This window comes from Lactuca sativa, chromosome 4, assembly GCF_002870075.4.
Source record: "Lactuca sativa cultivar Salinas chromosome 4, Lsat_Salinas_v11, whole genome shotgun sequence".
NCBI lineage: Eukaryota > Viridiplantae > Streptophyta > Magnoliopsida > Asterales > Asteraceae > Lactuca > Lactuca sativa.
Window position 1 is genome coordinate 73099651 of NC_056626.2, and position 26357 is coordinate 73126007.

Sequence of the window (26357 nt, forward strand, 5' to 3'; positions counted from 1 at the left end):
AACTTAAGGGACTGGAATTGTAATTATAAGATAATTGCAATTGGGCTATGGATTGCCTTATATTATAAGGTTGGACGAATTCTATGTGAAAACCCATTAGAAATAGTCCAAGGCCTTTAAGGAAAGGAGTCCATGGGTTGCTTAGGGCTTAAGCATCCAAATTAGGGTTTCCTTGTTAGATAACCCTAATAGCCTCACTATATATAGAGCCCTTATGCCCCAAAAACGGCGACAAGCTTCCTTCTAGGGTTTCCACACGTTTTGGGCAGCCTCCTTCTCTTCTCCTCTTCATCCTCTTACTCTTGGTGTTTGTGAACCATTAGAGGAGTGACATTTGTGACTCTAGGCTTTCTAAAGTCAATACAAGAAGGATTTGGGATTGTTATTGCTACATAACAATCAAGGTATGATCTAAACCCTAATTATATGTTATATTGATTATCATATTCTAGATCTAGGGTTTATAGTCTTGGATAACTTGCATGTACAATAGAGAAACCTAGATCCAAGCATTAGGGTTTGTATGAGCACATAGGATGTTCTTATGACCAAAACCCATCAAAATCAAGACCGGTTAGGTCAAAGTCATCTTGAAGATCGGCTTCAAGTTCAAAATCAAGTACCGAGGCACCCATCGGATCGAAAAAGAAATGGGTTAAACCCGACTACATATGGGTTCCGAAGGATCAATCTCCCCAATCACCTAATGACTCTAATATTTCTTCATCTTTTGTTTGTGATAAACAGGAGATGTCATGTGAGAGAGTACAATGCAAGGATGAAAAGGGTTAACCCAGTTTCAAAATGGACTGGGTTCCAAAGACCAACTGATCATGCTCTGTGTCGGAGCTGCTATGGAGGCATATCATCAGACTTCGGTTTGTTGGTAGTGGCTGTTCCAGGCACATGATAGGGGCATCTCTCAAATGTACAACACTCAGAACATTTTTTGAGAGTATGTGTCCTTTGCGGGAAAGGAAGAAAGGAGGGGATCACTCATGGGTTTTGTGCTTAACGATGTGAAGAATTTTCAGATCTGTTCTGAGATTATGCGTGCTATTCTTAGACCTTCTGGATGCAGATTCAATCCGTGACTTACGGTTTGAGTTTTCTTCTCTATACTCCTGAGTTTATCTTACACTGATTCGTTTTGAAGACAATCTTTTATTTTCTTATAGTCCTTAGTTAGTAGGTTGTTTTGGGAAGTGATATAAAGATAAAGTGATAACGGGCAGTCTAAAACCAGTGTAAGGGACTGAATCTGAATTGTCTAGACTCTATGTTCAATATGCTAATAGGCACGAAGGATTTGACAGTGTGGATTTAGATATAATTATTTGGACTGACCATACGACGCTCGGGTTGATTGATCAGTGAGATAAACACGGGAACCCACGGGATAAACCAAATTATTACGCATCTAGAACAATGATTCGACTTTTCTTTGATGTACGGACTTATGTCCTTAATTCTGGTTCTGATAGGGCGACTGGGGGGTTCTGATAAAGTAGGTCAGTAGGAAATTATTTTCTTGCTTTCTATCTGTAAGTCATATGTTGCTTCCTCTGTGTGATTGGAAGAGATCCGACCTGGAATGCAACATATGCAACTCTATTTCTACGCACCTCTTTATCTATGAAATTCTTTCTATTTGTTAGTCATATGCTGTCTCCTCTGCGTGATTGAAATGATCTGACCTGGAAAACAGCATGTGCAATATTCTATCTCTCAATTCCTCTATCATAGTTAGCCATATGTTGTCCCCTCTGCGTGATTGAAAGAGATCCGACCTGGGACACAACATATGCAGCTATTTCTAAATCTGACTTCCTCCTTAATAATTGTCTATTTACCTAAAGTAAGGAGTTCTTTGGAAGCTCTTGATAACCAGGATATATAGGGAAGTAGGGAACACGTTCTAGTGCAACTAACATTGAATCATTTAGAGGTTGTCTGTAGATCTCGCTGCTTAATTTAAGTGGAGAACAATACCCGTGGTCGTCGTCAGCTAAATGGTTTATTTAGAAAAGTTTGTCGATATCCTTTGTGTTTAAGTGGACCACAATACCGACAATTGACCAGATCTATTCATGAAGGTGAAGGTACTGATAAACAAAGTTAAGACTGTCTCACAACTTTGATCCCAAATATTTTTATTTTTGTTAAATTTGTTCATAGTTTTCCTCTATGCACAAATTTTAGGGGGAGAATTAAAATTTTCAAAAATCAAACAAAAATTAGAAAAATTAAAAATCCAAAAATAGTGTTATTTCTTGTTCAGAAAAATCAAAAATCCAAAAATAGTTTTGTTTCTATTTTATTTTTTCAAAAAATATAAAAAACCCAAAAATAATGTGTGCTAACTTTCTTTTAGTTTTGTTTTGTCTTGAAAAGTAAATTTAGATGTAGATGAAACTCATGGAGTTTGTGTCGAAAATTTATGAGCCAAGGCTTCATCCGTACGCAACGAAGAATTCTCATTCGCAGGAGCAAGAAATGAAGATTATTCTTCCAACATTCAATCTTTCAACCCCAGAAGCAAGGTCAAGCTGTAATTGAAGATTATGTCAGATTGCATTGAAGCCTCCTCAATCAATTTGTTGTTATCTTGTACTTGCTGAAGTGATCCAGAAGTTTCGTTCTCTATTCTCTCTAAAGATTCTGTAGCTGAAAGCACCATCTTTCAAGAATCTTTTCAAGAAGCCTCCCCACCCAATGTGCGTTCAATGTCAAATTCTGCAGAAAATCCCAACTGCTCAAGATGAAGTCATTTATTGAAGATTCATATGTTCATCTTGATGTTGTGAAGAAATTTGAAGATTAATGCTGAAGTCAAGCTCCCGATGTAGATTGACAAGAAAACCTAGTTACCTTTTTAGGGGGAGTTTGTTGGGTCAGTTATAAAAAGAAAGCTATAAACCAAGGGGGAAATTTTTGGGCCTAAAATTATGGTTTATACTTTGCTTTTTCTATGCAACTGTATTTTTCTATAGTGTAATAGTGTTTGTAGCTTGTTGTGTGGCTGTGTACGGCCGGACACGTGTGTACGGCCGTATACCCTGTGTACGGCCATACACGCGTGTACGGTTGTACACTCGTGTACTGCTGGGAGTGCTATAAGTAGAGGAGTGTATGTGAGGAGTATACGGCTAGAGAAGGAGAGCATATTGTAGAGAGAGAAACTAGAGATAAAAATAGTGTGTGTGAGAGAATCTAATGTGTATGGAGCATCACTCATATCTTTGAATACATCATAGATTCAAGTTATTCTTCTTCTTCTTCTCTTCTATTTTGATCTGACATCATCCGTTTGATTGGGATTCCACACCATCAAATGGATCTGATTGATAAACAAGCAGATTGGGGACTTACACTAAGATTTATTCTTAAATCCGATAATTGTTCTAATTTGAACATTTGCATATATATATATATATATATATATATATATATATATATATTACTTTTTCGATTTGTTCTACACAGATTCACAGTGAGTATAGATTCACAGTGTGTGTAACGACCCGTCTCTAGTATGTTGCTTCCATGATATTTATTTAGAAGTTTTCAAGAGGGACTCGGAGAGTCTATAGCCCGACTCGTCGAGTAGGGAAGGGATTTCGAGCACGTGTTAGTCAGCGACTCGGCGAGTCCATATTCGGGACTCGGCGAGTCTGCCTGCCAGGAAAAAACCCTAAATCCCGGGTTTGCTCACTATTTAAGCAATGTTATGTGCCCCAAACTCGCCTCCTTCACCCTCAGAGAGCCTGTGAGAAAACCCTTAGCCATTCCTTGATTGATTAAAGTGTTTTGTGTGAATCCTTGAAGGTTTGAAGAAGAGAAAGAAGAAAGGACCAAAGGGGAGAGGTGTAGAGCAAAGATCCAAGGTCAAAATCAGAGTTCATTGAGGTATTTCTCGGAATCCTTCTGTTTTGTGCTTAAAACCTCCATTAGAACACTACTAGGGCTAGTTTAATGTATTTTTCAAGCTTCATAGTTGTATGGATGCCTTAATGGGTCGAGATTTCCCTAGATTTGTTCATTTAGGAGTTGTAGAGCCCTGATCTATTGCCTTTTTGAAGTTGCTTTGCATGAGAACCCTAGATCTAGCCTTTATTATGCTTTTTGAGCCTTATAATCTTCATGGATGCTTATGGGCACGTAAAGATAGAATCTTTACGTGTTAATCGAGCTAAGGGAGCCCAGATCTATAAGTTTTATATGCTGGATTCAAGCAGAATCGAGTTTAGAGTAGCTGCATGCATGCGACTCGGCGAGTCGTGTCCCGAGTCCCCGATTTTTTTCCCCTTTTGAGTGATGACGAGTGGGGACCAGTGAGTAGTAGAGTGGACTCAGTGAGTTGGAGGTCATACTCAGTGATGGAGGGACTCGACGAGTTGTTCATACAACTCGGCGAGTCCAAGACAATCTTCTTAGCTCAAGAACAACTCGTCGAGTTGTTCATACGACTCGACGAGTCGGATGCAGATTGCCTGAGTTTTAGAATCGAAAGGGAACTCGTCGAGTTGATGCCATACTCGACGAGTAGCCACGAGTAGGGTTGAGAAGTGAGAATAGAGACTCGGCGAGTTGGCGGCCCAACTCGGCGAGTCAGGTCAACTGTAGGTTGACTTTGACCAGGAGAGTTGATTTTGACCTGGGGTAAAAAAGTCATTTTACCCCAAATCAGTGATTAGTATTTGATTGAGTGTGTTTATGAAATTGTAGCCGGGGAGATACCGGAACAGCAGCAGATAGCTTCCAGAGCCATACACACAGCAGCCAGTTCACGAGGTGAGTTTTCCTTCCAGTAGGAACGGGTCTACGGCCAAAATGCCGGCCCGTTTAGTTAGCAGTAGTTCCGGACTTCAGTCCGATGCAGTAGTTAGAGTGCTTGATGTCTTTGTGATTCAAGCATGTTTTGTGTTGTGTGTTCCGGACTTCGGTCCGATGCAGTATATGTGTTATGTTAGCAAATACGTGTTTATGCTATGCTATGTTCAGACAGTTCCGGACTTCGGTCCGATGCAGTGGGCAAGGCCCAGTATGTGCTTTATTTGTTATTGTGTGGTATGTGGTAGTTTGGGGGAGCTCACTAAGCTTCGTGCTTACGGTTTTAGTTCTTGGTTTCAGGTACTTCCGCAAGTAAAGGGAAGAACTCGGGATGATGGCATCGCACACACCACAGCTTCAGTTTTGTCCTGGGAGTTGATTCAGTTTCTTAGATATGTTTTGATACAGTTGTGACACAGTTTTTCTCACAGTATTTTAGCATGGTTTGAGATACGCAGCGTATGGTTTTATTATGTGACACTCAGATTTATGATTTTTGGTTATATTAAAAATGAAATTTTCAGGTCGTATTTTTGGGATGTTTCAAGTTGGTATCAGAGCCTTGGTTTGAGGGATTCGGATACACTTCCGGGTATATCTGAACTCAAACTAAGGGAAAGAGAAAAAGATTTTAAAAAGGAAAATGTTTTCGAAAGAATTTTGAAAAGCACTTAGAAAGAAAAGAATTCTTAAACGAGATAAGGGTGTGGTGCATGCGATCAGCCGAGCTCAAGTAAGTACTCCCAAATTACCCATACAAGTTTATTAGTTCAGTTTCAGTTTTAGTTCCAGTTCCAGTTTCAGTTTTAGTAGAACAGCATGCTAGTATAGGACTAAAGATCTAGGAGGATGCCTTATGTTCCTGCTATATGTGTTTCAGCTTTATGAGAATTGCATGCTAGTATTGAGTAGACAGCAGTAGGATAGCCTGTTTAGGTTATGCCTGATAGTATGAGTTTAGCATTGTATGCTAGTACAGTTTTCTCGTTATGAGGATAGAATTGCTTGAGTAGTTTCTTGTGTCCGAATGCTGCTTGCTTTGTGCTTTGTGGGACTCCGAGTGATGGGAGTTAGCCATTAGGTGAATACGTCACATCACATGTGATCAGGGTTGAATAATCTCAGAGTGTTGGATTTGACCCTATTGCGCAGCTCTCGTTTGAGTCCAACCGTTGTAGGGACGAGCCTTTTACTCGAAGGATTATCTGAGCCTCATCACATGTGATGGTATTCAGGTGATGGCTAATTAGCATTATAAGGAGGCCTTCAGCAGCTGAGGACTGATTTGAGTGGAGTCAGAGATTTCCCTAGGGCAAGCCTAGGATGAGAGTAGCAGAGATCAGTAGTAGTAGTAGTGACTTGGTGGAGTCAAGGCAGTTCTTGAGGAAAGTACGGATAGATGTGGAAGGTAGTATGGGCCCGTACTACTGAAAGCAGAGGATTCGTACTTGAATCAAGGAAGGCTCAGGCAAGACCAGGAAGCTAGTAGTAGTATCAATGATCCCTTGAGATATTTCAGTTTTCTGATGTTGCCATGATGTGTTTCAGAATGGTGGTTTTGCGTTCGAGGCTAGCAGACGGCAGTACCGGTGCCGGGGAGGGATCAGGATCAGGCTCGGGGGCCAAGCGTATGGATGAGCAGACCAAAGAGTTTCTTTCTCCAGAGATTACTCGTATCATACCGGAGCAGACTCCTGTGATCTCCAGTTCGATCAAGGAGGGTATCTTAGAGCTAATGGATGAGAGATTGGGCACCTTCTGTGCCGAGGTGGCGGCCATGATGGGGTCGCGCACACTTACGTTCATGGAGTTCAGGGCATGTGGAGCTCCAGATTACCACGGGGAGCGGGACCCCATAGCGAGTACTAGATGGTTGGCGGATGTGGCCAACGTTTTCCGCACGAGCAGGTGTCCCGAGGGGGACAAGGTTAGATTGGCGTCCTGTCTTCTGAAGGACAGGGCACGGGATTGGTGGGAAGAGGTCGGACATACCATTGGAGATGATGCAGCACTAAATGCCATGATCTGGGCTGATTTCTCTACCAGGTTCAGAGCGGAGTTTGCACCGGTTATTGAGGTGCAGCAGTTAGCCAGAGAGTTTCAGGACCTCACCCAGACTACAGAGACCGTGGTGGAAATTACCGCCAAGTTTAGGGAGAGGGCTCTTCTCGTTCCTCAGTATGCAAGCGATGAGGAAATAAAGAAGGCCCGTTATCATGAGATGTTGCAGAGCGATATCCGCCAGTTTGTGAGCCGGCCCAGCTGTAAAACGTTGGATGACATGATTGCTAGGGCTCGGGAGAGGGAGATTGACCTTGAGATGGAGAAGAAGAGGAAACCGGAGGCGGTTTCGGGTACAGGTAGTTCGGGCAAAAAGACCAAGGTTTCAGATCACAGATCCAGGAGTCAGCAGAGCCACGGTCGATGTGGCAAGTGTGGGAGATTGCACGATGGGGTGTGCAAGGCAGGGAGTTCCGGCTGCTACAAGTGCGGTCGGACTGGGCATTTGAGCAGGGATTGTACGGCCCCTGCTACCGCCATTGCAGCATCAGATCTGATTTGCTTTCAGTGCAATCAGAGGGGACATAAAAAGTCCCAGTGTCCGAGTTTAGCTGCAGCAGGGAGGGTGGCTGCACCTGCCCCTGCTACTTTGAGGATTACAGATGGCCGACAGGGCCGAGCCGAGGCGCCAGTGGCGAAGAGTAGAGCTTTTCAGATGACAACAGAGGAGGCACGAGCGACTCCTAATGTGGTGACGGGTATGTATCTTCCCTTCATCTCTATATTATTATTGATTGATTATTTCTTATGATTATATGTTTTGTATAGGGTCGTTCTTTGTGAACGGCATTTCTGCTACAGTATTATTTGATTCGGGGGCTACCTGATCGTTTGTATCGCTAGCGCTTAGCAAGAGATTTAGTAGAGCTCCAGGGGAGCTGAATTGTCCACTAAAGGTCGAGATAGCAGATGACAGGACCGTAAGGGTCGCCAGAGTGCATAGAGGATGTTCTCATCAGTTGTTCGACGAGCAGTTTTCGGTGTACTTGGTCCCTATTCCCCTGCGAGGGAATAAGGTCATAGTAGGCATGGATTGGTTGAGTTCCAATAGAGCGGTGATTGATTGTGAGCTGTAGCTAGTGAGAGTTCGCACTCCCAGTGGGGGAGAGTTAGTGATTCAGGGCGAGAGGCCACAGCACGGACCAGCTTTTTGTTCAGCAGCGAGAGCGAGGCGCTATTTTCAGCAGGGTTGCGCCGGATATGTAGCATATGTTTTGGATGCCCGGGAGAAGGGTAAGGTGGCAGTAGATGATGTTCCGGTAGTGCGAGACTACCCTGATGTATTCCCAGAGGATTTGCCTGGAATACCTCCAGAGAGACAGGTAGAGTTCGGGATTGATCTGATTCCGGGTGCGGCGCCGATAGCTAAGGCAATGTATTGGTTAGCTCCCCCTGAGATGCAGGAGTTGTCTACGCAGTTGCAGGAGCTGCTAGACAAAGGTTTCATCAGACCGAGTAGTTCGCCTTGGGGAGCTCCGATTTTGTTTGTGAAGAAAAAGGACGGGTCGCACCGTATGTGTATAAATTACCAGGAGTTGAATAAGGTAACGGTGAAGAACCGTTACCCACTCCCGAGGATAGATGATTTGTTTGACCAGCTTCAGGGAGCGTCTTAGTTTTCCAAGATCGATTTACGTTCCGGGTATCATCAGATGCGAGTCAGAGATGAGGATGTGCAGAAGACTGCTTTCAGTACCAGGTATGGTCATTATGAGTTTGTGGTGATGCCCTTTGGGCTCACCAACGCTCCAGCCGCATTCATGGACCTCATGAATCGTGTGTGCAGGCCGATGTTGGACCGGTCTGTGATAGTATTCATAGATGATATCTTGGTGTATTCCAAGACGCAGGAGCAGCACGATGAGCACCTGAGGGAGGTGCTAGAAGTTTTGAGGAGGGAGAGACTTTTCGCAAAGTTCTCCAAGTGCGAGTTCTGGTTGTGAGAGGTGCAGTTCCTTGGTCACCTCGTCAACCAGAAGGGTATTTTAGTAGATCCGGCCAAGATAGAGGCCGTGATGCGGTGGGAGGTCCCGAACTCTCCATCCGAGATTCGGAGCTTCCTAGGGTTGGCAGGGTATTACCGGAGATTCATTCAGGATTTCTCCAAGATAGCAGTGCCGCTCACCCGACTGACCAAGAAGTCGGTGGTGTTTCGTTGGGGGCCTGAGCAGCAGGCAGCATTTGAGACCCTCAGGCGGAGGTTGTGCGAGGCTCCGATCCTTACCCTGCCAGAAGGAGTAGAGGATTTTGTAGTCTATTGTGATGCCTCAATCACAGGTATGGGAGCAGTATTGATGCAGAGAGGCCATGTTATAGCTTACGCCTCGAGACAGTTGAAGCCTCACGAGGCTAACTATCCTACCCATGATTTAGAGCTGGGGGCGGTTGTGTTTGCCCTCAATATTTGGAGACATTACCTTTATGGGGTCCGTTGTACCATCTACACGGATCACAAGAGTTTGAGGTACCTTATAGATCAGCCGAATCTAAACATGAGACAGAGGAGGTGGTTGGATGTGCTGAAGGATTATGATTGTGAAATCCTTTACCATCCAGGGAAGGCCAACATAGTGGCCGACGCCCTAAGCCGCAAGGTGACAGCAGCCCCTATCAGAGACTTATGTCTGAGGATGACAGTGATTACTCCGTTGTTGGAACAGATCAGGGAGGCTCAGGTTGAGGGCCTCAAGGAGGAGAGACAGAAGTGTGAGAGGATAGTGGGCCGAGTAGCTTCGTTTGATTATGATAGTCGGGGTTGTTGACCCTTCATGGGAGAGTATGGGTACCGTACTGGGGCGGAGCACGGCAGGTGTTGATGGACGAGGCTCATAAGTCTCGATTTTCTATCCACCAGGGGCGACGAAGATATATAGAGATCTTCGACCCGATTACTGGTGGCCCTGCATGAAGCGGGATGTCGCCTGGTATGTAGAGAGGTGCCTGACCTGCAGGAAGGTCAAGGCAGAACACCAGAGGCCTCACGGCAAGATGCAGCCGTTAGACATTCCCGTGTGGAAATGGGAGGACATCACCATGGATTTTATCACCAAGCTTCCCAGGACCGCACGTGGGGTAGATTCGATTTGGGTAATAGTGGATCGGTTGACGAAGAGTGCTCATTTTATACCGATCTAGGAGAGCATATCGGCAGAAAAGTTAGCCGATATCTATGTGCGGGAGGTAGTGACACGTCATGGAGTGCCGGTATCGGTGGTGTCAGACCGGGACGTCCGTTTTACATCCAGATTCTGGAAGCGGTTTCACGACGAGATGGGTACTCGTCTCCATTTCAGCACCGCTTTCCACCCTCAGACGGACGGGCAGAGCGAGAGGACGATTCAGACTCTCGAGGACATGCTCCGGGCATGTGTCCTAGACTTCGGTGGCAGTTGGGATACGTATCTTCCGTTAGCGGAATTTTCGTATAACAACAGTTATCATGCGAGCATTGATCAACCTCCCTTTGAGATGCTTTATGGGAGGAAGTGTAGGACCCCGATTTGTTGGGGCGAGGTCGGTCAGCGGGTCATTGGGAGCACAGAGGTGGTGCTCAAGACGACCGAGTTGATTCAGCAGGTTCGTAGTAGGCTGCAGACTGCGCAGAGTCAGCAGAAGAGCTATGCCGACAGGAGGCGTTCAGACTTGGAGTTCCGGGTGGGCGATATGGTCCTTCTGAAGGTCTCACCTTGGAAGGGTGTCATCAGGTTTCGGAAGAGGGGCAAGCTGGGCCCCAGGTTCATTGGTCCTTTCAGGGTTTTGGCCCGAGTGGGTCGGGTTGCTTATCGGTTGGATCTTCCAGCAGAGCTTAGCCAGATCCACAACACCTTCCATGTGCCTCAGTTGAGGAAGTGTTTGGTGGATGAGTCAGTAGTTGTTCCCTTAGAAGATATTTAGGTTGATAACAACCTGAATTATATTGAGAGGTCGGTCGCGATTCTGGACCGGAAGACAAAGACCTTGAAGAACAAGGTAATTCAGTTAGTGAAGGTGCAGTGGCAACACCGGAAGGGGTCTGAGTGGACGTGGGAGGCTGAGGAGGAGATGAGAGAGCACTACTCGGAGTTATTTGCAGATTCAGTCGTAGCAGACTTCAAGGATGAAGTCTGAGACAAGTGGGGGAGAATTGTAACGACCCGTCTCTGGTATGTTGCTTTCATGATATTTATTTAGAAGTTTTCAAGAGGGACTCGGTGAGTCTATAGCCCGACTATTCGAGTAGGGACGGGATTTCGAGCACGTGTTAGTCGGCGACTCGGCGAGTCCATATTCGGGACTCGGCGAGTCTGCCTGCCAGGAAGAAACCCTAAATCCCCGGGTTTGCTCACAATTTAAGCAATGTTATGTGCCCCAAACTCGCCTCCTTCACCCTCAGAGAGCCTGTGAGAAAACCCTTAGCCATTCCTTGATTGATTAAAGTGTTTTGTGTGAATCCTTGAAGGTTTGAAGAAGAGAAAGAAGAAAGGACCAAAGGGGAGAGGTGTAGAGCAAAGATCCAAGGTCAAAATCAGAGTTCATTGAGGTATTTCTCGGAATCCTTCTGTTTTGTGCTTAAAACCTCCATTAGAACACTTCTAGGCTAGTTTAATGTATTTTTCAAGCTTCATAGTTGTATGGATGCCTTAATGGGTCGAGATTTCCCTAGATTTGTTCATTTAGGAGTTGTAGAGCCCTGATCTATTGCCTTTTTGAAGTTGCTTTGCATGACAACCCTAGATCTAGCCTTTATTATGCTTTTTGAGCCTTATAATCTTCATGGATGCTTATGGGCACGTAAAGATAGAATCTTTACGTGTTAATCGAGCTAAGGGAGCCCAGATCTATAAGTTTTATACGTTGGATTCAAGCAGAATCGAGTTTAGAGTAGCTGCATGCATGCGACTCGGCGAGTCGTGTCGCGAGTCCCCGATTTTTTTTCCCCTTTTGAGTGATGACGAGTGGGGACCAGTGAGTAGTAGAGTGGACTCAGTGAGTTGGAGGTCATACTCAGTGATGGAGGGACTCGACGAGTTGTTCATACAACTCGGCGAGTCCAAGACAATCTTCTTAGCTCAAGAACAACTCGTCGAGTTGTTCATACGACTCGACGAGTCGGATGCAGATTGCCTGAGTTTTAGAATCGAAAGGGAACTCGTCGAGTTGATGCCATACTCGACGAGTAGCCACGAGTAGGGTTGAGAAGTGAGAATAGAGACTCGGCGAGTTGGCGGCCCAACTCGGCGAGTCAGGTCAACTGTAGGTTGACTTTGACCAGGAGAGTTGATTTTGACCTGGGGTAAAAAAGTCATTTTACCCCAAATCAGTGATTAGTATTTGATTGAGTGTGTTTATGGAATTGTAGCCGGGGAGATACCGGAACAGCAGCAGATAGCTTCCAGAGCCATACACACAGCAGCCAGTTCACGAGGTGAGTTTTCCTTCCAGTAGGAACGGGTCTACGGCCAAAATGCCGGCCCGTTTAGTTAGCAGTAGTTCCGGACTTCAGTCCGATGCAGTAGTTAGAGTGCTTGATGTCTTTGTGATTCAAGCATGTTTTGTGTTGTGTGTTCCGGACTTCGGTCTGATGCAGTATATGTGTTATGTTAGCAAATACGTGTTTATGCTATGCTATGTTCAGACAGTTCCGGACTTCGGTCCGATGCAGTCAGTTCCGGACTTCGGTCCGATGCAGCTAGTTCCGGACTTCGGTCCGATGCAGTGGGCAAGGCCCAGTATGTGCTTTATTTGTTATTGTGTGGTATGTGGTAGTTTGGGGGAGCTCACTAAGCTTCGTGCTTACGGTTTCAATTCTTGGTTTCAGGTACTTCCGCAAGTAAAGGGAAGAGCTCGGGATGATGGCATCGCACACACCACAGCTTCAGTTTTGTCCTGGGAGTTGATTCAGTTTCTTATATATGTTTTGATACAGTTGTGACACAGTTTTTTTCACAGTATTTTAGCATGGTTTGAGATACGCAGCGTATGGTTTTATTATGTGACACTCAGTTTTATGATTTTTGGTTATATTAAAAATGAAATTTTCGGGTCGTATTTTTGGGATGTTTCAGTGTGAATCTGAACATATCAAAAAATAATATATATATATATATATATATATATATATATATATATATATATATATATATATATATATATATATATATATATATATATATATATATGTAAAATTTATTGAATATATTATTTTAAACGTGCACTAATTTTTCCAAACGAAACCATCATCGTGGCTTAAGGCACATGTGTGTTGGCTTGTTTCTACATAGACCGTCGTCGTGGCTTGTTTATTTTACTTCATATGCATCTGTTTAAGTAAATGTAAAGACAACCCACAATTTTCATGTTTTAAGATCTAAAAACACTACACCTGATGAAGAAAACATGTATCATGACTAGTACCTAACAATAAGGTTCGTACCTTTATATAAAATTTGGAGTAACGATTCAGGTTTAAGTTTGGATATAAAGCTATATTTAAAACATTAAACAAATAAGTTTGACAAAACATGATTTGAATGTTTGGAAAGCTCTATGCTTAATATGAAAGTAAAGAAAGTATGTATACTTTTATTAAATTTGAATCAAGTTTGTATTATTAAACATACTTTTAATAAATATCTCAAGTTATTGAAACGCTTGAATTGAATTGAACTTTTTTTTTTCCTATTCGAGTTGGAGCCTTTCTCAAGAAAACTTATGACTTTTCAATCGAGCTCTACTTTTGCCTAAAGTCATTTAATCTAGTTCAAGGTCGATTTTAGTTACATTAACAAGGATATATTCTCCAAAAAAGCATCTCAAAGTTAATATACCAGATTTGTAGAGAACTTCGATTGATGAAATATGTTTAGTTTGTTACAAACATGGTTGGACTCGTTTGGGAAAAATGTAGTATATTGTAGAGAACACTCAGGTTTCAAGTATCAACATAATATGGTTATTGATGTTTTCTTTGACGTTTTTAGCTATGTCAGGGTTTCTGCCAAGAAAGAAACATCAGTAAACTTTTTGCTTCACCCGTTGGAATAAAGATTCACCAACTAACATTTTAGTTTTTGAATGAATAGAAAAAGAAACATGGATGTTTGGATTTAATAGGAGCTACTTTCCTCGTAAGCTTGAAGAGTAGGGGTTTTAGTTTTTTACTGTGGACAAACTATTTTAAAATTTATCTCATAAAAAGTAAGAAAACGTGAGAAAATATGCATGAGAAAATCAATACATGCTTATGTTATTCGTTTTTGATACTTTTGGTTTCTTGCAATAGAAGTTATGAAGTTTATCAAAATAGTTTAATGGATCATTAACTATATTGTTATAATCTTAAAATTTGTATATGTTGTTTTTAAAAGAAAGGTTATCCAAAAATAATTAGTAGTGCATTTTATTGCATGTTTGCCTTGTACCTTAATAAAAAAAAAAGGCTTTAAATTATATAGATATCGATGTATCTTTGGACGTTTAACATTTTACAAACACTCAAATATCATCAAATACCTTTAAAAAGAATTTTTTTTTTCTAAAATTATATAACATTATATATCTGTTTATTAGCGGTTTTGCACCCATGATTAACGTTTGAGAGTGTGTGTTTTTAATAATCACTTTAATTTTTTGATAATTCTAGAATGAATGTGCTTTTTCTACTTTTAGTATTCTCCTATTAAATTGTATTTTCTTGTTTATCAGTAATTATCATTCATTACACGTTATTAATAAAACCATTTTTTTCTATAAGTTTTCTTTATTTTGTTAAAAGTGTTCTACTTTTTTATAAATGATAACTAATCAAATCCTTTCATTAAACTACATACAGATGTAAATATTATTAACATCCGTTTTAACTTTCCAAAGCTTTTTCGCCTTCTATTTGTTATAAAATACTCCGGTATACGATGAATCACAAAATATCAATTTATTCATAAATAATGTTTGTGAAACTACCTCTTTTTGCCAGATTACAAAATGATTCATATTTTGAGAAATATATATTTTTTAAACAAATAAATAGAAAATAAAATAATTTTATAACAAGAACCATTCATAAAATAATTTTGTAAATTAAAATAGTTTTCCGAAAATCAATTATCATAACATAACAAGAACCATTCATAATTTTTTTTATATAGTTTCTCTGGTTATTTGGTAATTTACCATTTCCCATTTAGGATTAACCGTTGGATATATAGCGCCTCGACTGCTTAAACAAAAACACTCATATTTGAAACTTCCAACGCCAAATTAACTTGAGAGAGAATCAGAGAATGGAAACTACATACCTGGTGGTGACGACGGCACTATTCGCCGCCGTCGTCAACTGCTGTCCCCCGGCGGACCTGTCAGCATTGTTGGCCTTCAAGTCCGCCCTGACGGAACCATACTTGGGCATCTTTAACACCTGGACCGGCACCGACTGCTGCACCAACTGGTACGGCGTCAGCTGCGACCCAACTGACAGCCATGTCATCCACGTTATCCTACGCGGCGAATCGGAAGACAAGCTCATGATCGATAAAACCAGCCAAATAAGTTACATGTCCGGTTCACTTTCACCTTCTGTGTGTTCCCTGGACCGGCTCACTACTCTAATTGTTTCCGACTGGAAGGGTATATCCGGCGAAATTCCGGCGTGTATCACTTCCTTTTCTCACCTCCGCATCCTGGATCTCACCGGTAATCAGATAACCGGCGAAATCCCTGCTGACATCGGAAAACTCGGGAAACTCGCGGTCCTCAATATTGCTGACAATAATATCACCGGAAACATTCCTCCGTCTATTGTAAACCTTAGGAATCTCATGCATCTGGATCTCAGCAACAACCGAATCTCTGGTGAAATTCCGGCGGATATAGGCAAGCTCTCGATGATGAGCAGAGTTTTACTGAAACAAAACCAACTCACCGGGAAAATTCCGACTTCGATCACTAAAATCTACCGTTTGGCCGATTTGGATCTGTCAATGAATCAGATCTCTGGCACGATTCCTGCTGAACTCGGATCAATGCCAGTCCTCTCTACACTCTACTTGGATAACAACCAACTCTACGGCGAAATTCCGGTGAGTATACTAAGAAACGCTGGTTTAAACATCGTGAATCTGAGCAGTAACAGTCTCGTCGGCTACTTGCCGGATGTTTTTACTCCGACAACGTACTTCTCCATGATAGATTTATCGCACAACGAATTAAAAGGATCTATACCGGCATCTTTGACTTCGGCTAAGTACATCGGACATTTGGACCTCAGCAACAACCATTTCTGTGGCGCAATTCCAGCGGGATCACCGTTCGAACAATTGGAAGCGTCGTCGTTCTCCGGCAATGATTGCCTCTGCGGGACGCCTCTCACACGAGTTTGTTAACGACGTCGTTTCAGGCTCCGTTTGGTTGGTCACGGTTTGTGTATTGGTATTTGATACACTCCGCATGCGTGATACACTGATACGCGTTATTCACATAAAATCATAAAATTACATGAATATTTCATAGATTTGTATAGACTAGTTAGTAACAAATAAATTACTAAACAATACTAGTTATTTAATTCTTTAGTCATAATAATATATTGATACTAATTTATATATAGTTTTTTTTAGCAGCGTAGACATATATTTAATAACTTGTGATTTATAAAAGATGATATGATATCGATTAATGGAATTCCCCTTGCATTTCTCTTTATCATTAACGTATGTTTACAGATCACGTTTAATAACGAATTCTCGTTTGTGTTCCCAAAACTACAAAAATTAAACGAGGATATGTTGTTATTGATGACTATACGGATTACCACAACAAAACTAGAGCATATTCCACTTGGAGATGTAGTGGAGTTAGCCAGATAGGTATCGAAGGAACTCCTAAGTATTGTCAAAAGATACTTTGATTAACATGTGTTTGTTATGCATGCGTTTAAGTTGTTTTCTTTTTGTTTAGAGTTTTTAGATTTAAATATTGGTTTCCTTTTTATTTATATGTACAGATTTTAAAAATATTTTTTGGCGGTTTGTTCTGAAAAACATTATTGGTATGTTCCTTGACTTTTGATGTCATTTGTTTATGTGATTTTGTTAAATTCATAACTTGTATATATTGTTTATGTGATTTTATTAAATTATGCGACTTCGTGAAATATTTGAACTTTGAAAGTTTTTGATTTAGATAGTAACGTCGATATTGAAAGTCTTTCGCTCAGATGTAGTACTATAATATTCTGCGATGAAGTAAGGTTTTCAGCTTTTAAGCCAACAATTATAGCATGTAATTGAACATTTCTCTTGTTGGTTGTATATCATTTTGAGATTTATTTTATTTAAATTGAAATGGAAACATAGATCATTGTGACAGACACAATTATTTTGACCCAACCAGGTCATATATAATAACTATATACAAGATCGTTAGTCCCCAACGAAGAAAAATTGAATACGCCTGAGAAGAAGGAAACTGAAAATCGGATGCATGGGGACTAAACTATAAAATAATCCCTCGATTATACATGAGCATGCACTTTTAGTCCTCTTAGGGAATTATTTTACATTTTCATTCAATGGTGGCAATCCATTAAATCAAGTAACATGGCAGGTAAGGTCATTTTTGTCATTCAACCTAATCCATATTCATGCATTCTGAAATTTAATTTTTGACCAAAACCCAACCAAGTATTTTCTAAAAAAGTTGTGATCTTTAATGAACACAATAAAATTATTTCAAGAACATGATTCTTAGAAATCAGTCAACGAGCACAAAACCTAAAAGACAAGTAGTTAGCTACTTAGTTATGTATAATAGTTGTACTTACAAAATGTAGTTTAAAGAATGTTCACACCATAAGTAACTTAAAATGTAGACCTAATATCCGATTCTATTGAAAACATAAACTGAACCATATTAATCATCAAGAACTATAAGTTTTTGCCCTGAATGACTATTAATTAATGGAAAGTATCAGAACACTTTGATCATATACTAAAAAACATTATTAACAAAATTCAATTATCTTTTAAAAGAATCTCAATTCTAGAAATACAATAACACCCTAAACTTCGAATTTCCAAATCGATTAAAAAAACTTTAATCTTTTTTTCACATTTCAGATTCAAATCCAATATTCCAAAAACCTTCAGGGGTGGAAGGAGGTGCAAACCTGAATCGATGCCTGGAAACCCCCTCATGATGCTCACAACGCAGATTCTGCTTACTATTATCACTCCCCTCAGGAAGAACAGCATCATAGAATTTTTTACACTGTTTACATTCAATTCCTTTAAGATTCGCCCTATCGGCTTTCTTTCTTACTGGTTCAACATACTTGAAGTTTTTCTTCTCAGGCCTCCCGCTTGGATCCTGTGTCTCATCATCTGAGCTTTCAAAATTCATGTCTTTAGGAACCCGATCTGGAAGATGATGAATCACTTCTTCTTCTTCTTTTTCTTTTGATACTTTTTTCAAATCTTGTTTGATGTTTTCTAATGGAGTATCGAGAAAATCATCGTGAGGGTCTGGTCCGTTTCTGTTTTTTGTAGGTCGAGTGTCTCTCCAGTGAGAAACCGGGCGTTTTGTTCCCGATAATAAGTTTGACTTTTTGGTGATGTCATTTGAGGTCGATTTCATTTCTTTTTTGACTTCACAGTTTTGTTGGTTTGTGGTATGATTAGTTGTTTCACAAACAGGCACTGGGATATTCGGAGATTTCTGTCCATTGACTGTAATCATATATTGATAAGAAGCGATATGTTATTGTTACTTAGCTATTGCTTCGTTCGTTGTACAACAAATAGCAATGTACTTTAACCAGTAAGACAAACATATTCATCTTTGTTCTCCAATTAAAGATAGTATGTTTTTTTTTCTTTTTGGTAATTAATATAATTAACAACATAAGAGGATAAAACAAAACCAAGGAAAAAAGGGAAAAGAAGAAGGATTACCAGGTGAATTCAATATATTTTGATCATGGCCTAACGGGTCTTTATTAACTTCTTTGCTTGTGCTACCAATCATATTTTCTGGAGTTAGGCCTGATTTTGAGCATAAATAAATGTACTGAGATTTGAGCTTTTTATAGGCATCTACAACTTCCCTTCTTTTCTGCTTCTCTATCATTATCTCAGCATTCTTCCCTTCAATCTGCTGAAGTAATTTCCCATGCAATTCCATTCCTTCAGTCGACTCATTACTCCTCTCTCTAACATCCATTTGAAGCTTATCAATTTCCTCCTCTAACCCTTTTACTTTCGCAATAAGCAATTGTTTCACATTTTCACAATCATCAAGAAGCTTTCTAGTCTTTACAATCTCTGAAGCTTGTGTTCTCGTTTTTGTCAGCAATGTTTCTTCACACTCGGTCTTTTCATCCATCTTTTTCTCTGAAATTTCAAGCTTTGCAAGAAGCTCATTCTTTTTATCGTTTGCTTCTTTCAATTGTCTTTCTTTTTGCTCTATGAGAAAAACCTTTGACTGAACTAACTCAAGAAGCTCACAGTTTGATTCCTCTTTCTCTTCGATTATTCTTGACTTGCATCTTAGAGTCAATCTTAACTCTTCAAGTTCAAGTTCTTGCCCATTTGTTTTCTCACGAAGCAAGTGGTTTTCATCTTCAAGCTCCTTTAATCTCTTTTCATTGCCATGTACAAGTGAGGCCTTTGAATCTAGAAGTTCACGTAAGCTTTGTTGTAGTTCTCTTTTTTCAGCTATCTCTTTATTCTTTCTTTTCAGCTCCTCTTCAAGATCATTACCATGTTTAGATGATGATCCTGAAACTTTCTTTACCTTGCTATTTTCCATCTTTAAAAACTGGTTTTCTTCCAAAAACTTTTGTTTTTCAGATTGGAGTGTTTTTACTTGATCAATTAGATCGTTTTCCTTTTTCTTACATTCTTCTTCGGCGGCTTTCTTTGCTTCAGAATATACTTTTTTCAGTTTTGATTGGAAATCTGGAAATAATTGCTTGCAGAAGAGATATTCTATCTGAGAAACACTTTCCTTTGTTTCTTGGATTGTAGCAGCTAGTAAGGTACTAAGTCCTGAGATGTATTCTGTATCAGTTCCATCAACATGGTAAGCTGGTTCTGGAGATGTTCGTGAATCCTCTTCCATCTGTGGATTCCATATGAACAATGTAAATATGTGGGAAACGATAACCCCTGTCTCTTTAATTATTATAATCTTTCCTTACAGCTATAACAAATTTGGCAGCTTATAACCACATCCAAACATATATGTCTATTTATCATAACACTAAATGGGTGGAAGAAGGCATAACAAACAGAACAGAGTATTCTAAAATGATTACCGTTTGAATATTTTCAATGATATGATCATACATATTAACAGGGATAGAAACAACCACGGTGAAACAACAAAAACGGTGCCTTAGATTCCCAATTGGTTATCCATAAGGTCATAGATAGTCAATATTTTGTTAAACCTAAGAAAAATCAGAAGTGGAGATATGCTAGATTCTATCAGGTAAAGAATGTATGTGCGAATTACACCTAGATTAGGAGATTAAGACCTAAATTAAAGTTTTACTTGGATGAATTTCAAACTTACGTTTTAGTTTTCAATAGTATGGATTTCGCTAAGATCAACGTCCTTCTATCCCTAGATTTGAAATGTGAGATACCTTGATTGATTCTCGTCCTGACTCCTGAAGATTTTTTTTCTAAATAACAAAAAAGTTGTAAGAGAGGGCTCGTGATGAAATAACTACGAACATATGTGTTGCATTTGCTTTTACGCGTGAAGGTGTTCACAATGAGAGCTAGTTGGTACTTACTGTTGAATCGGCGACGGAGGAGGAGAAGCAGATACAATATCTCTAGCAGCCGGAATATAGGAGAAGAAGGGAGGAGGCCGGAGGGAAACTGATTTCATTCGATTATTGGGGGCGTGTTCTTAAGAGGTAATATGGACAAATTGAAACGGATTTTAACAATAAAAGTCATTTTGCCCTTTGTACACAAGAGAAAAAAAAAAAGAGTAATCTAACCAGCATATAATGATGAAATATGAATTTATAGAAAAATAATTTAAAAAAAAATTATTTCTAGAAAACTAACTATCAAGTTTCGAACCGTAGGCTCTGACTAAAAAAAATATCAATTTTCAAAAAAAAAAAACACTTCGGACTAATATTAGGGGATTCCAGACTAATATTCTAAATTGAGAAATTTTATACGTACATTTTTAATTGTTTTGTGTACCCTTGTATAAGTGTAATAGTGTCTGTGTATCTTCATGATGTGACAATTTATATGAATGAGGGGTAAATATAACAACACCCTTTTGGATTTCATATTGAAATTGTGGAGTTCGAAAAAAAAAAACTCTGCAATTTCAAGAACTAACTCTGAAATCCGATGAAACATTTAAACACTTCAAAATGAATATTCTAGATATAAGTAAAGAGATTCTTTAAACATAAATACAAAAAAAAAAAAAAAAAAAAAAAAAAAAAAAAAAAAAAAAAAACCTCTGAAATTTAAACAACAGTTTGGAATGGAACACCGGAAGAAAATAATATTTATTCAAAACTGAAAAAAAAATGGTTATTTAGAAAAAAACTCATTTATAATGGTTATTTTACTTAATTTTCCGTTGATCATATAACATTTTATTATTTATATTATAGTCATAAGATTATCTGACGATTTAACAAGCCATTAAGATTAATAAATTTATTAAAGTCATCTAAATTTGATTTAATCATAATATTTTTTTTATGATTTTTTTCTTAAAGGCTGATTCTTTAAAAAAAATAGATCTTATAGTAAAAATTTGTATATTTGAGTAATTCAAACAAAACATTTTTTACGTTCTTTTTTTTTTGTTGGTTCAGGTCTTTTACTTTATTGTTGATCAGTCTTTTCGTTGGTTTTTTTTTCGAAACTCTAACGCTTGTATTAGTTGGATTGATTGGATGCACAATCCACTAATGCCTTAATTTTGTACTTTTTTGCTAGCTCTTAGCTAGCTTTTTTCTTAATTTGAGTTTTGTTGCTATTAAAAAAAAGGTCTTTCATTTATGTTCTGAATATAATCGATCCCTCGATCAAGTCCTAACTCTCGATTAAAGTGTCATCAAATCCAAATGTCACATGTAGCCATGTCATCAAATACAAAAGACTACCCAAAAAAATAATAGAAAATGAACAACTTGTAAAAATTAAAAAAAAAATTGTTGAATGCTATTCCTTGATGTTTATGTATTTTATGTTTGTGGTGGTTGAAGCGTGAAATATTATCACGTTAGATTATTTTTTTTCAAATGTTTCCAAGTAAAATTTACGTTCTTTCTATCTTTCTAAGACTAGATGGACAATTTGTAACATTTTAAATTTCAAACAAAACTTTTATTTTTTTAAACAAGATTAAACATCCAAAAACCATTCTTTAATTACATATCATAACATCCATTTGTTTCAAAATCACAATATTAAACCAAAGTTAAATTGAAAAAATCAATGGAAGACTCAAAATAACAACATAACACTAATGTGAATGTACAATCATGTCATGCCCTTCTGTTTTAACCTAGACAACCTGCAAAACATTTAACTTAACAACGTAAGCATAATCCTTAGTGAGTTCCACAACAATAAGCTCACAATTTCACCGTGCATAACAACTGTTGGCTCCCAACTATCATACTATTATAGGCTCTCAACCATCGAGCAAATTATAGGCTCCCAGCCCTCATAACACTTGTACGCTCTCAACCATGATACAAACTATAGACTCTTAACCATAATGCAAAATATACCAAAGTTTATGCTAATATAGACAAATTGCCTTATGAATGCATAATCATACGTAGTTGAAGTCGGATAAACGATGGAACAAATGTTCATACCCGAAAGTAATATATCAAACAATAACCATGCAATAAGGCCAAGTCAAGAGTTATAAGGTTATCTGATTGTAACTACATACAACCCTTAAGGCATCCACTCAACGGTCTACCAATAGTAACATAAACACTAACCAAACAAAACATGTTGTATATACTAACACAAGACCATTGTAGCCTATCACATACTCATATACTAACAAAATATAAACATCATATCACTCATTGGACATATAATGTCACACATAGTATAGTAAGAAAACTCACATGAGTCTAGAAACAAAATCTCAACGACAACCTCTGCAAACAAGACAACTAACACAAACCACCTAATACCAATCCTCAGTTAAATACTTAAATCCATCAAAGTTTGACCAAAACGGTCAAAGTCAATAGTCAACATGCGTCACGAGTTGCTTCCTGTATGGATGTGGCACGTCCATTAAAAGACAAAATAGTCGTGATGACACCAAACTCAACGTGCCGCGTCCAATAACAAACACGTCATATTATCTAGGCAAATGCACTTTTTTTTATTAAATGCTTAATCCTTTAAATGGATAAACTTTCCAACTTTATCCAGATTCATGTCTCTAATAAACTAAACTATAAAATGTAGGTCTAAAATGAATCTAAATGCTTAAACACTCCATGCATGGTCCAAAACGAAAGACAAAACTCTCCTTATCACTAAAATGAGTCCATAAAGCAACTCAAAACAGCCTTTGGACCTAGAATTTTCCAAACTCCAAAGAAACATGATAATAAGGATCTAAAACAACACAAAATACTAGACCTTTGGTGAAAAACATATTAAGGTTGCATCTTGATGACTTACAAAGATACAAAAGGTTATGAAAAAGCTAGAACAACTTTGGATCTAGCTTCACAAGCACCAAAAACACATTCTCCTTCTTTAACTCCACTCTCAAGGCACAAAACATCACAATGGGATGAGAAATGGGTTGGGTTTTGCTCTCTAACGTTTCAGGAGGATGGAGGTTGTAAAATGTCGGACCCTAGAAGTTAGAGCTTGTAATAGGGTCCAAAATCCGAGACATAGGTTTTTGAACTTAGTAATAGGCTTAAAAAAACTATTGGACTTTATATATTCGCAAAAGTGAGATTTTAAACATTTAATAGGTTGAAAATGACTTTTAACTAGCGATACTTACTTGAAAGACCAATTGGCATTGTAGTAGACGAGCTACTTTAAAGTTCACATATTCGCACTCAGCGAGTTGAAACTTGTCATACTTCAGGGACCAGTTCTGAAACCTTGAAGGTCTATATACTCTAGTCGAACCGCGTTCCTTTCCCCTACTTCTCCTGTTCTCCAGACTCTCACACCTTCTGTTTAGAGCATACTCCGGCTGCCTGAGATCCTACCTCCGCAGCTCCTCCGTCGCCCTATCAACGGTAAGTACCAATTATGCCCTAAACTAACTCTAACTCAACTTTCGCACGCGCAAACCCAGTTGCAAACAAGCACGTACGTGTTCGTTGTTACGATGCAGATCATACCCCTAGGTTTTATATACTGTGTATGCATAATCGGAGATTTGGTTGAAGTATGAATATCACTGTTATTCATTGTTAAAAACGGCAATTTAGAATTAATCTGTCTAACCATCAATTTAGGGCATAATGCCCAATGTAGTTTGAAATTTCTAATTAGAACAACTATTCTCGATACAGTGCTTTCAAGTATGTCTGTTGCGTCTTTATTCCTTAATGTAACATGATTTCTAAGATTCAATGACCTGGTAGACGTATCACGAATGGGGATTCCAAGCCACATTTACCATAATTCATATCAATGATCGTATGTGTTCATTACTTGGACATAGTATATAATTTTAGACTACTAGGCTAATATGTCTTTCTTTCTTTTCCGTAGGTGATGATATGTAAAATTGTTTTTTTTTTTAAATCTTGACTTATTCTCAAGCTTGAATTTTTCAGGCATACATTTGTTCGTGAGCTTCAGATTCAGAAAGGAACTTTTGGTTGCAGTTAATCGCTAAAAACATTTGCAATGGTAATACAGTAATACTAACACTACATCTTTTTGACATCTTAAAAGACCAACTTTTCTTAAAAAAGCAAGATTGAATGCAGTAGTTTATGCTAGTAAGATCAACATTCTAGGGTAGATGAGTATCTGATAACCCCTCTTATATATTTCTCATTCTTGATGAAATCATTAGCACCCTATACAATCAATGTCAGTATATCTTCTATCCTCATTGTCCATTAAGAACAACACTTTTCATTAGATGCAAACATGGGGCCCTTATGGTCCAATTTCTAGTGCTAAAAGACCTTCTTAATTTATTGTCATTTTTATCTTACTTATTTCAGTCAGGCAGGAAGGAAACAGTTCTAGATTTGGCAAAATTTGTTGACAAGGGTGTCCAAGTCAAGCTCACAGGTGGAAGACAAGGTTAGCAACCACATTTACTGTTTGTTTATTTTTGACTTGATGCATAAAGCATGTCTTAATAGGTTAGTTCTCCCACATAGAGAAGCTTTGTGGTTGTTACTTGTTAAATTTATATTCTTTTTTTTATGTATAGTGTCAGGGACACTTAAAGGATATGACCAGTTGCTTAACCTTGTATTAGATGAAGCCGTGGAATTCCTTAGAGGTAATAATTTCATTTTTTGAGCTAACATGAGTATTATTGACAAATCTTCTGAAAAACTTCAAATTTTTATCAATTTTTTAAGCCATGTGAATATGTGATGCAGATGCGGATGATCCACTGAAGACAACTGATCAAACACGTCGCCTTGGCTTAATAGTATGATTTCCTAATCCTCATCACTATGAGTTTACAAACTTTCTAGAGCTATTTTTGATAACGAGGATAAAAAGGGCATTCATGTCTTTTGCCATTGTCACACCTTTTTCTTTCTTTTATAATTGTATGTATTGCAGGTTTGTAGGGGTACAGCTGTCATGCTTGTTTCTCCTACTGATGGTACTGAGGAGATAGCCAATCCATTTATCCAGCCAGATGGAGCTTAATCTTTTTCACTTTCTTAGCAACAAAGTTAGCTACTTTCTACTAAAAACCCTTGTTTAATCAAATTTGGTGTGGAATATTACAAAATATGATCTATTTTAAAATACATCATATTTTGGAAACCTTGTTTTATCTTTGTAAAATGTAAACCGTATTTGGACTCAGAGAGTTTTCTATTTTTTTTTTCTATGAAATACAATGGAAAACCGGGTGAAAGAGCAATGAGGTTTATAGATCTTTTAAAATAAGATAATGCATTTTTTAACCATATTAACATATTTATATTTTTATGTGGAAGTTACGAACCTGATAGTACTTGATTATATATGTTATTTGGTGTATGCATAAAGATGATGTGAAACTCAGTTAAAAACCTTAAACTATAAGGCTTGAGTGAGTGGGGTGTAGTCTCGGGTGCACTCTTGCCACAATGTGGTATTTTCCCCACTCCTACCATACGGTTTCAAAGTGATAAAATGAGAAAAATTATAAGTTGTCGTCTACGTGACATAGGAGGAAGTGCGGTGTTTGTGTCACCACTCTCTTTAGCCTAATGTCTTTTATAAACAGGAGAGTCCTAATTA

The 26357-nt window shown here is 38.8% G+C and overlaps 3 protein-coding genes across 4 annotated transcripts; 2 read left to right on the top strand and 1 right to left on the bottom strand.

The window, feature by feature from the left end:
* The first annotated feature begins 14993 nt into the window (after window positions 1-14993).
* LOC111886843 (DNA damage-repair/toleration protein DRT100) lies at window positions 14994-16469 on the top strand. The gene has a single exon (XM_023883091.3). It carries the CDS (start codon window positions 15153-15155, stop codon window positions 16248-16250), a length of 1098 nt encoding a protein of 365 aa, XP_023738859.1. The 5' UTR covers window positions 14994-15152; the 3' UTR covers window positions 16251-16469.
* Window positions 16470-17866: 1397 nt separating this feature from the next.
* On the bottom strand, window positions 17867-20881 carry LOC111886823 (protein gamma response 1). Of its 2 annotated transcripts, XM_023883067.3 has the most exons (4): window positions 20669-20881; window positions 20443-20554; window positions 18819-19986; window positions 17867-18593 (listed from the first exon to the last, which is right to left on the bottom strand). In XM_023883067.3, the coding sequence occupies exons 3-4, from the start codon at window positions 19984-19986 to the stop codon at window positions 17974-17976; spliced, it is 1788 nt and encodes a 595-aa protein (XP_023738835.1). In that variant the 5' UTR covers window positions 20443-20554; window positions 20669-20881; the 3' UTR covers window positions 17867-17973. The 2 variants fall into 2 exon arrangements, with proteins under 2 accessions (XP_023738835.1, XP_023738836.1); XM_023883068.3 differs by lacking the exon at window positions 20443-20554.
* A 3121-nt stretch (window positions 20882-24002) lies between these two features.
* On the top strand, window positions 24003-25995 carry LOC111886833 (sm-like protein LSM7). The gene is made up of 6 exons (XM_023883085.3): window positions 24003-24160; window positions 24707-24782; window positions 25106-25187; window positions 25321-25392; window positions 25496-25548; window positions 25686-25995. Exons 2-6 carry the CDS (start codon window positions 24780-24782, stop codon window positions 25773-25775), a joined length of 300 nt encoding a protein of 99 aa, XP_023738853.1. The 5' UTR covers window positions 24003-24160; window positions 24707-24779; the 3' UTR covers window positions 25776-25995.
* The last annotated feature ends 362 nt before the right edge of the window (window positions 25996-26357 follow it).